Below are 10,806 nucleotides of genomic sequence, written 5' to 3'. Positions count from 1 at the left end.
CTGCCAAGGTCAGAGAAAACCAGAGAGGATTTGCTGAGTAAGCATGGATTGCATAAGATGGAGGCCTCAAGGCATCTGTAAATTGCTTTTTCAAAGATCATCTTAGGAGAATTGTAGAGAAATTTTAGAGTTTTTTTTTTTCTGTCCTCTTCCCTCTTTTTTTTTTTTTTTTTTTTTTCTGTGCTCCCCCTACAAGATTCTTCTGTACGTTGGTAATCCACCTACTGCTGACAGTACTGTGCAGGAGGTCCCAGGTTTGCAGTTAAATTTGGGACCCCCAGCTGGGAGTTAGAATTAGCTGTTGCTGCCACCTTTATGCGACCACTTCAGGGACTATTTCCAGTCTTTTAATTTATGAACCTGCAAGAAATACTTATGATGTGAACAATTCCATTGCAAACGTGTGCATTTGAAAGGAAGAGAAAGTTGTGATACCAGGAAGTGGTTTTACTGGGGGGCACAATATAGTGGTTGGTGAGTGACTTGTGCATATTGTAGACGTTCTGCATGTTGTGAGTGATGCTTCTTCAATTAAAAGATCACTGCTGAGGCTTGCAGCAGTTGTAGTTTTTTGCTTTGCTGGTTGAGGGAGAGCAAACAGTATTGACGAGCTTGTAAGAACAGATACCGTAGGCAGGCAAGACATTTTTTTTGAGGGGGATGTGGGTGACTAGAGTCTATTGAATTTCTGCCACTTCCAGTAACTCATCCCTACAGAGAGGTCAGTCAAAGTAAATTCATATTGTTTGACCAGGACTTCTTTAAGGGTCAGTCTGGCTGATGAGCAGATGTTGTAGAGCAACCACACCGGCTACAACATATCTTATTCATCCCCTTCAAGAGCTTGCACTTGTAGCTGTTGTTTCCTTGCATTTAAATACAGGAGTATCTTATTATCAGGGGGCACATCTACATGTGCACTTTAATGCATATTAGCCTATTTTAATGCGCATTAAAGCATCACTTAAAATGTGCTTTTTACTTAATACACATTAAAATAGGCTAATGCACATTAAGTGTCATGTTTAAAGCATGCTCTTTAGTGAATGTGCATTAGGCCAGGCTAACGCACATTTTCCTAGTACCTTAAAATAGAGGATGAGGAGGCTGCTCTGATGCACTGTAATGACAAATTACAGATTAATCAAATTTGCAGATTGAGTCGGCTGGAGTGTGGTAATTACCGCGCTCCAGCAGCCTCTTGCACCTTGTGTATCAGTGTCCCTGCACTTCAGAATGGTGGCAGGGCACTTGAACTAAAGCTCATTTGACAAGCTTTAGTTCAAGTGCTCCCACCACCGTTTTGAAGCACAGGGATGCTGATACACAAGACACTGAAGTGCTTTAAGTAGAGCAGTTCTCAAAGCCACTCTAATTAAAGTGCCCCCACCCACCCCTGGAGCATGTGTAAACATGCCCGGAGGTACTAGATTTAATATGTATTAACTAAAGCCCATTAATGCGTGTGTAGACGCGCCCTGGCTGAAGACAGCATTTGCTTGTGTCCCCCCTCAGACCAGGGCACCTGTGACGGTGTTAAACTAGCAAAGTTCAGTCTCCTCATGAGAAAAGGCCATTTCATCACTCAGGAGGTTAAAGAGAAATTAACTTTTGCCTCTTGGGTTAAACCTGCTCTGCCTTTATTTAACACGTTGGGTGAGTAATGCCATTTTTTTGTGTTTCTTCCTCATCCCTGCAGCCTGTTCCACGAATCATGGTGCAGTCTGCCAGCGTCGATGCCAGCGCTGTGAAGGTAAAGCAGGTAGGCACGCTGCAAGGCACGACAGCATTGGTTGCTTGCGATATCGTGGCAGGGAACGGATCGAGGTGGCGGACAAGCTGTGTGCAAAGGCCACTTACGGTATCATTACCTAAAACCTGTTGCACGAGCTTTGTTTCTTCTCTCTCGGACCATGAATTGCAGTGAAGGTTGCCCTGTTGTCTCAGGTGCTGTTCAATTTTTTTTCCTTTTACTTTGCTTGTGACACTTTTGAATTTGAAAATCTTACTAATCAGGATTGCATTAGTAGCAAAAACAAGAGCTTAGCTCTCTGCTGCAGCTTTATAAAAGGCAAATTGCTAGGTGAAATGTTTTCTATAAGCAGGAAGTTTCTTCTTCAAGTATCCCTCATTTTGAGTGGGGTTTTTTTGCTTAATTCTTGGTTTTACATTTCATCCCAATTCACGATATTGGCAGGAAAAAGGCTAGCACTAAGCTGGAGAGAAAATAGACTCTATGATCTCCCACAGTTCAGCAAAACTTCAGTCTTATGAATAGCAAATCAGTTTTCTCCCACTGTGCTTTTATTGTCTTAGCAAAATGTGTGTTATCTTAAAGCTTATTTTAAAAGGAAAGCCCAAAGAGAGAACAGAGCTCCAAAATCCACGTGTATAGCTCCCCCTTCTCCTCCCCTTTAGGAGCTAAAAATATATTTTAATCAACCGTACCATTTTCAGAAACTTGTCTCTCGCATTTTACTCAGCCGCAGAAAGCTAGCCCTTTGAGTCTGAAGCTCCAGTAATTCAATCAGATTCCTCTATCTGCAAATGCCACTTATTTTCTGTAGAAAAGTCTCCTTAAAGGGGGGGAGATGTCCTGTCACTGCTTCCAACTAGACTGTACAAAACACTAAAAGCTCATGTGAGGAAAAATCTGAGGGAGATGTCTGGAGCATTGTAGTAGGTCGTTATCCTCCTCTAGATTATGGACTGTTTTTAAAGAATCATCCCTTACAGTTTGAGGGGGAACAGTTCATTTGTTCGCAGGAAGCTGCTGGCTGTACTCATCGAGCATATGGCTGGTGGAAAGAGATGTCTGTTGTTGGCATTTTGGTTGCTACGTATCTGCAAATAACAGAAATCCAAAAACTAGAGCTAACTTTTTTCCCCAGCAGTCATTAAGTTTGAGCAGAGATCAAAACTGCAGGTTGACTTGTTAGCAAGTAAAATATGTATAAGTTTGACCCACTTCCAAACCCCTTCCTGTGTCCTCCCCCCCACTACCAGCTCCCCTAGCCCCTCCCCTGCCCCCAAAAAAAGATTTAAAGACATCCTAATCTTTTAGAGTACATGAGCTGGCAAAAGATATTGATCTATCGGATTTAGTAAACTTCACAGCCAAGAAATACATCACCAAAATGGGCTCTTAATCTCAGGAGGTGCAGTTAATTTCATACTCTGCAAGTGTGCGGGCTGCAGAGGAGCGTCATTTGAAAACTGGGATATAAATGACAGTTTACTTGGAAATGAATGATTTATCAGTCCTGTGAGTTAAGCCAAATAACTGTAAGAGACTTATAGATCATGGCTGTTTCACATTTCAAATAAATCCTGCCGTTCGAATGGCAAATGACCATTCCTGTAATATAAATAATATTTCAGTAAATATTGGGGGACATATTTCTTTTGCTGGACCCCTTTTTTTAATTAATGGAAGAAATGGACTGACAATTCCACCAGGGTTTTTCACACCGAGCACAAACCGACAAGCACCTAGCAGCAGGGCAGATGCCCAGCGACATTCATAAGTCTGAGACTGTGGTACTTCCAAAAGGCCCATATGTCAGCATTATGGCTAAGTACAGACAGTCGAACAGCCCAAGGCTGAATCGATTTGGTCTTTGCAGGTTAGTCTAAGCCGCGTAGATAGAACCAAAAAGCAAGTTGAACAGGCTTTTGATTCTGGAAATGCAGCCACGTGCCTGCAGTGGTCCAGACCAGAAGCCTGGGGGGGCGCTAGAGCACGCCTCCCCGCTGAGCTGGGGCAGACAGCTTGGGCCCAGGCTAGCCCACCCACCCTGTGAGGGGGGCTTGCAGGGGGTGCAAAGCATCCTGGGATGCTGAGGGACTGAGATAACTTGCATCTGGAGGGGATTGGGGACAGAAGTTCAGTAAACTGAGGTAACCTAAATCAGTTAAGTCTGATACTGCCTCCATCCAGGTTCATCTTAAACCGGTTTGGGCCATTTTGAAAGCAGTTTGAGTGCATTGAACTTCTGTTGTGTTCCAGATTTGAACCAGTTTCCAATCACTGATACCGATTTGTGTGTCATTTCTGTCCCTAGCCCAGGTGTTTTTAACAGTATAACTCCATTCTCATTCCCATGCCCATCTCTTCTGTTTCAGACTAACCAAGAGGAAGGGGGGAAGCAACCGTTCAAAGTGGCCGTGCAATTCACAGAGGCCGAGAAGGACCAGGAAAAGACGCCCAAAGTGCCTTCGCAGCAGCATACCACAGACTTCCAGGCACAGGACCCCCAAGAGGGGCCTCCAAGTCCCCTGAGCGAAGCCTCTAGCGGTTACTTTTCTCACAGCGTTTCGACAGCCACCCTTTCTGAGGCGCTCGCTGCAGGGAGCGATGTAATCATTCAGGCGGGTGGTCAGACACCGACAGCAAGTGACCTGTCACCTCCCGTCCCCATCGCTCCAGCAACAACTGCTGCTGACGTGCCAGGGCAGACGGACACCGAGAACTGTCCCGCTGTTAAGAGAGAGACTGTGGCCACTTCCGAGCTGAAAACTACCCATGTAAGGTCTAAGGACAATAACGAAGTGAACAGTAATAATGGCCTAAAATCCAAATCCTTAGTCTTACCTGTGACTCAGAGTAAACAGCTGAACGATGCCTCCTTACCCACTGATGCAAAAATCTACTTTTCTACCTCCACCCCAAAGAAGGAGCTGTTGCCCAAACAGCCAGTGACTTCACCAGCTGTGGAGTCAGTGGGGCAAGCTACCAGGAAAAAGGACCAGGCAAAGCCAGCCCCTGTTTCAGGATCGGGAGACGCCAGACCACAACTGCAGCCCGACCTCTCGTCCCAGCCCAGCACCATGGCTTCTCCATTCAGAATCCAGAAAGTCAGGACATCTGAGCTGAAGTCATTCAGCAGCATGCTGGGGGGAGACTCAGCTTGCTTGTTGAGCCCAGAGGAGCAGAAGGAGGGAGAGAAGAGCATGCCAGCTTCTCAAGGGTCAAGCCACAATGGTGCAGAGATGGTGGATGAAAAACTGGAAGTGACTTCTGATTCTGAAGATGCCAACGAAATCCCAGATTGGCTGAAAGAGGGGGAATACGTCACTGTCGGCACAAATAAGACAGGCACCATTCGATACGTTGGCCCAACTGACTTTCAAGAGGGAATGTGGGTTGGTGTGGAACTAGACTTGCCTTCAGGTAAGATGCACTCCGTGGCAGGTTGTGACGTACTAAATGTTTAACAGCCGGTGATCCCCGTTCATTATAGGAGGTCCCGCAATGAGCAAAGAGTCTGGGACTCTTTGAGGGATAGTCTCCATTTCTTCTCTTCGTGTTAGCTCTTCCAGGCAGACAGCTGGAGCTGCGGCAGGCATGCCCCTGCCTACTTAGTCGTCTTCTGCTCTGACCTTGCAGCCCCCCTCTTTCCAAACTTCCACTGACTCCTTGTTTATAGATTCATAGATACTAGGGTTGGAAGGGACCACAGCAGGTCATCGAGTCCAACCCCCTGCCCCAGGCAGGACAGAGTGCTGGGGTCAGATGCTTGCCCAGTGTCCTCTTAAAGACCGCCAAGGTAGGGGAGAGCACCACCTCCCTTGGAAGCCCATTGCAGATTTGCATTTCAGTGGGTACGTCCACTTGAGACGTTTACTGTGGAGCTGACGAATTAGCTCTGTAGTAAAGCCTCAGCGTCTACACATGCGACCCTATTAGGCCACAATAAACTAATAAATGCTAACGTGGGGTAGCACTTGTAAATGCAATTACTATCCTACAGCAGCAGCATTTATTGTGCCACAGCACATGTGTAGATGCTGATGGAGCTGGCTGGGGCACGAGGGTGCTTCAGTGCCTGCTTGCTGCCTAGCCCCACACTGGATCACCCTCCTAGCCCAGCCAGCCCCTCTGCAGCACACTGAGCTGGAGCAGAGCAACCCCAGGCTGGCAGGATGACCCCACAGGGCTGCCAGCTGGGGCTGCTCCGACCTGGCTCAGTGTGCTGCTGTCCATGATGCACGTTCAAATGCAGCGCCCGGGAGCAATAAATTCTGGCATGAACTGCACTGGAGTTTATTGTGCCGTACTAATAGCATGTGTAGACACGCCCAGTGAATTGTATTTGAACAGCTAATCCTCCTCCTTGCTTCCAAAGCCCAACAATAAGTCTATAAGCATATGAAGAATGTCAACCCCACGGAGGAGACAGATGTAGTAAAGCCCAAAGCTGCACGTGAGCAAAGGGCCATTTAAAATAAATAGAATCTGACATGTCCTGAGTAACTGATAGTCTGTGAGACAGGATCTCCCAACTGAACTGCAAAGCACCTGGTGGGCCTGGGGGGTGCCCTCTTCCTTGGATCTCTCGAGTATTTTAACAACTTTCACAGCAGCAGGACGTGGTAACCAAAGTTGTCCTCCAGCTTGACATGTGGCAGGTTAGGGTGCTGTACCTTGTAGCTGTGCGACAGGGCTGCCTGTATGGTTTCAGTAATTGGTTTCAGTAATTGGTTAGACAAGGATTTGCATGGGGTGGCATAGATACGATCCTGCCTGACAACCTCCAGATGACTTCTCTATCGTTCGACTCGAAGGCAGGCTTGCTGGTGAAGGTAAGCTGCTGTTCCTGCTGGAGGCCCGGTCATGTCTGGAGCAGATCCGGACCGGCTGGTGTGGAAGTGAGGTGGAGGGGCTCAGCCTGAGCTCTGCGAAGGACGAACGGGTGTCATGGTGGAGTAGTCTTTGCTAGCACTCCTGAAGCTTAGAAACTCATTCCCCTTAGGACCATGGCAGCCCTGAATCGTTAACAATCTGCTGTGTGGAAAGGGCGCCTGTCTTCTGTCCCCTGTCCATGGGCACCCAGGCCCTTGGATGCATGGACATCCCTTTTAGAGGTGGTTAATATACAGCTGGACCAGCCTTTCTCTGTTTTAGTTTCTCAACATCTCTCCTTTCCATCCATTGTCACTCATTTTGCTGGCACCCCTGTCTCGCTTTGATCATGAGTGGGCTAACACAGGTCTTTTACCATGAGATTTTCTGGGTGGTTTTTCTTCAAAGATGAGATGAGGCAAAAAATCCCAGTCTTCCCCCGTCACACGGAGGCCTCTCAGCAAAGCAGTATTTGCTCTAAAAGTGTCCAAAGATTTTCACCTTTGCAATAAGCCACTGCCTTGCCCTGTCAAGACTGATGCTGGCTAAAAACTAAACCAGATAGTGCTCTCAGATTACGCTGCTGAAAGACGCTAAAAGCTTACGTGTCCTGAGGAGCAGTCTGCGGCTCTGACCTCTCTCCAGTACCAGCCCGAGCTCTCCGTCCTGAAAGAGTCTTTGTCCTCACTTTATTTTTCTTTTCTTTTTTTTCTTTTTTAAGCCCTTTTGCAGGCTCGTTTCTGTACATTGGGGAGTTCACCTCCCTCCCCATGCCCTCTGGGTCTTGTATGCTATTCACATTTCTGGTGAATGCCCACCCAGCTGTCAAAGGAGGAGATCGCTCGGATGGTTACGCTGTTGGTTTATGGATCACCCAACCCCTTCCATTCGGGGAAAGCTGAATCCACGTCTCTTGCCAGGCTCTCGAAACAGTTTTTCTGAAGGAAGTTCACATCTCTGCCATAAATTTTAGGTTAGGGAATAGGGAGAAAGGATAACTTGCCACTGCAAAGCCTAGACTGAGCCATTGGTATACAGCATCCGCGACCCTTTGGCAGCCAGGGGAGGGCGTCACTGAGGACGGGAGAGCGTCAGCCAAACAAAAATGACCCCGTGGCTACCTAAGTGTTCAGACAAAGATCTGCTATAGTTCATGGCAGTTGAAATCTGTCTCCTTACGGTGCCCAGGACAATGCCTTTTGAGACTGAATTAAATGTGCTGTTGAGTGGGAAAATTGAAGTGGGAAGGATGAGGATAAAGGCAAATACCGGGATGTTTGGAGGTGCTAGCAGGATGGCCACTGCAGCTCCCATTGGCTTCAGTCTGTCATTGACGCTGAAGATCAGGCCAAAAAGCTATTTAAAATAGCTTCTTTCCCCTCCCTCCAGATGTTTTGTCTGTCACTGGTTAGCTGCACTGAATATTTAACATCTTGGCTGAGCAGAAAGAAATCTCTTGACTCGGTGGCAGAGGGTAGAGCAAAGCGAATCGTTCCACTCGCTTCCACATTAATTGTCTCCATAAAATAGCCACCTGGCATTCATTTCTGCCCGATATCTCTATAGTTTCATTTGCCAGCTTCCAGGAACGTGAGCCATGAAACCAGAAGGTTTTTCCTGGATCGTCGAGTCCAGTCTCCTCCTGTCTTAGGCAGCCATGTAAATGCGTCTCGTTAGAAAAGTGACACAGGTTAGTCATTTTAAACAGCTTGGGTTTCCTGCCTCCCACAACTCCTGTTGGAAGACTCTTTGATCGCATCTTCTTCTGATTTCCAGCCCGTATTTATCCAGTTGATGCCCATTTGTTCTTGGGCCAACGTCATCTTTTAACTTAAATAGCTCTCTCCCCGCCTTGGTATTTCACCCCGCCGTGTTTTTATAGAGAATCTCCCTAGATGCGACCCCCAACGTCCTTTACATCCCTCATTTTCTATGATTCTCATATTCTCTGTATTCATTTTGCCGGATTAAATGAGCCAAGCTCTCCTGGTCTCGTCCTGTACAGTAGGTCTCCTGATACTCCCACTATTCCTGTTTTGTTCCTGTTCTGGATAAAATGACTCAAATTTGTCTTTCTTGGGATGCGGGTGACCAGAGCTGAATGATGCTCCAGGTGGTCTCATCAACACCTCGTACCTCATTCGTAGGCATGAATATTTCCCTGTCTCCTTGAACACCTCAGCTGATACATCCAACGATCTGTTTTTCACAGCCGCATGGCGTTAGTGACTCACCATCATCTTGTGATAGACTAATATGCCTAAATCTGTTTTCTTCTTCTGTCCTTTCCAACCACTGAGCTCCCAGCTTATAGCTGCAATTTTTATTAGTCCCTAAGTGCATTACCTTGCGCTCCGTACTTTTAGCGTGTCGTCTTGTGCCAAGACCTTTCATTTCCTGCCACCCAGTAATTTCCCTTTCAGCATGACATGTTGCTGTCTCCCCATTAGCACCTTCTTCACCTGTGTTTCAGTTCATGTGCCAGTCCTCATCTTCTCCAGCTTAACTAATACTTTTCATATGTGTTGCCTTATAAAATGCTTTCCTGAATTCTCGAGAGAGTAGATTGACTGCATCTTTTCTTGCTCAGGAAAGCAGTTTGAGAGAGCTCAAATTAGCTGCTCACAATCTACCTTTGTAAATCTAAGTTGCTTTTTATCCTGCTTTTTCCTCCTTATCTTTAATTGTTCTTTCCTTCAAAATTTGTCCTAAAGTCTTGCCTAACTGTAACTCTCAAACCGTTGAAGTGCCATGGTCCGTTGATTCGCTTATCAAGTCCTTTCTGATGACTGTCAAAATAGTACATATCACAACACACCGCCCCTGGGGATTCCCAGAAATGAAATAATTAGCAAATATGGGGTAAACTCTATTTTTTGTAGCAAAAGGGACATAAGTGCTCTCCTAGGTCAGACCAATGGTCCTTCTAGCCCAGTCCTTCTCCAACAGTGGCAGTAGTAGATATGTTCGAGGGAGTATTGCATGGGATATTTCTAGAGCAGCAATCATCAACCTTTTTTCTTTTTTTAACTGTGGGCCAAAATGACCCAGTTAGGGGTCAGAGGGGAAGGCAGATGCTAGGACCCAGCCACCCCCTATTCCCTTTTGCCTCTGCCCCACTCCCTGTTCCCTTTGCCCACACCATTCATGGTTGTAGAGACCTTTTTTCATATCCCCCCCTTAGCCTCTGTTTCCAAACTGAAGAGCCCTAACATTTTTTAGCCTCCCCTGGTATGGAAGCTCCCTGCCTCTGACCACCTTGGTTGCCCTTCTCTGCACCGTTTCCTGTTCTTCTACATCCCTCTTCAGCTGTGGGGAGACCACCTTATTCAAGAGTGGGGACTGGATCAGCCCCCCTCAGGCCCCAGGGGAGGCGCACCCAGGCCAAGGGTCAGGGAGGATCTAGTCAGGGAACATCTGGAGGGACTGGACGTATTTAAATCAGCTGGTCCGGACGATCTCCACCCCTGAGTGCTGAGGGAATTGGCTGCGGTCATTGTGGGACCCCTGGCACGGCTGTACGAGCACTCGTGGTGCCAGAGGACTGGAAGAGGGCCAGCGTGGTTCCCATCTTCAAAAAGGGAGGAAGGAGGACCCGGGGGACTATAGGCCAGTCAGTCTTACCTCGATCCTGGGCAAGCTGTTTGAGAGAGTTATCCTGGCCCATGTCCATGAGGGGCTGGGGGGAGATTATGCTTAGGGGCAACCAACACGGGTTCATTAGCGGCAGGTCCTGTCAGACCAACCTGGTGGCCTTCTACGACCAGGTCACCAAATCCTTAGATGCAGGGGTAGCAGTGGACATCGTCTTCCTGGACTTTTGGAAGGCCTTCGACACTGTCTCTCACCCCGTTCTCATTAAGAAACTGGGGGCTGTGGTGTCAACACCCACACAGTCAGATGTGTCGCCAACTGGCTGGAGGGCTGCACCCAGAGAGTGGTGGTGGACGGGTCGTTGTCGACCTGGAGGGATGTGGGCAGTGGGGTCCCCCAGGGCTCGGTCCTCAGGCCTGCACTGTTCAACATCTTCATCAGGGACTTGGACGAGGGGGTAAAAAGCACCTGTTCAAATTAATAGATGACACTAAGACGTGGGGGGATGTGGGCATGCTAGACGGGAGGAATAGGCTGCAATCAGATCTAGACAGGTTACAGGGGTGCGTGGATGAGAACAGGATGGG

The 10,806-nt window shown here is 47.5% G+C and overlaps 1 protein-coding gene and 1 long non-coding RNA gene across 2 annotated transcripts in view; one reads left to right on the top strand and one right to left on the bottom strand.

The window, feature by feature from the left end:
- Nucleotides 1-10,806, top strand: part of KIF13B (kinesin family member 13B) — a 200,729-nt gene that overhangs the window by 187,661 nt on the left and 2,262 nt on the right. Inside the window, exons 38-39 of the mRNA XM_019520900.1 lie at nucleotides 1,700-1,762; nucleotides 4,126-5,173. Of these exons, the coding sequence (XP_019376445.1) occupies nucleotides 1,700-1,762; nucleotides 4,126-5,173 (1,111 nt within the window). The remainder of the gene's footprint in view (nucleotides 1-1,699; nucleotides 1,763-4,125; nucleotides 5,174-10,806) is intronic.
- The window catches only part of LOC109300234, a 14,984-nt gene continuing 9,361 nt past the window's right edge, over nucleotides 5,184-10,806 (bottom strand). The window contains exon 3 of the long non-coding RNA XR_002098165.1: nucleotides 5,184-5,418. This is a non-coding gene — a long non-coding RNA (uncharacterized LOC109300234). The remainder of the gene's footprint in view (nucleotides 5,419-10,806) is intronic.

This window comes from Gavialis gangeticus, unplaced genomic scaffold, assembly GCF_001723915.1.
Source record: "Gavialis gangeticus isolate Ggan-Ray unplaced genomic scaffold, GavGan_comp1, whole genome shotgun sequence".
NCBI classification, from domain to species: domain Eukaryota; kingdom Metazoa; phylum Chordata; order Crocodylia; family Gavialidae; genus Gavialis; species Gavialis gangeticus.
This window is presented reverse-complemented; position numbering and strand designations above follow the sequence as displayed.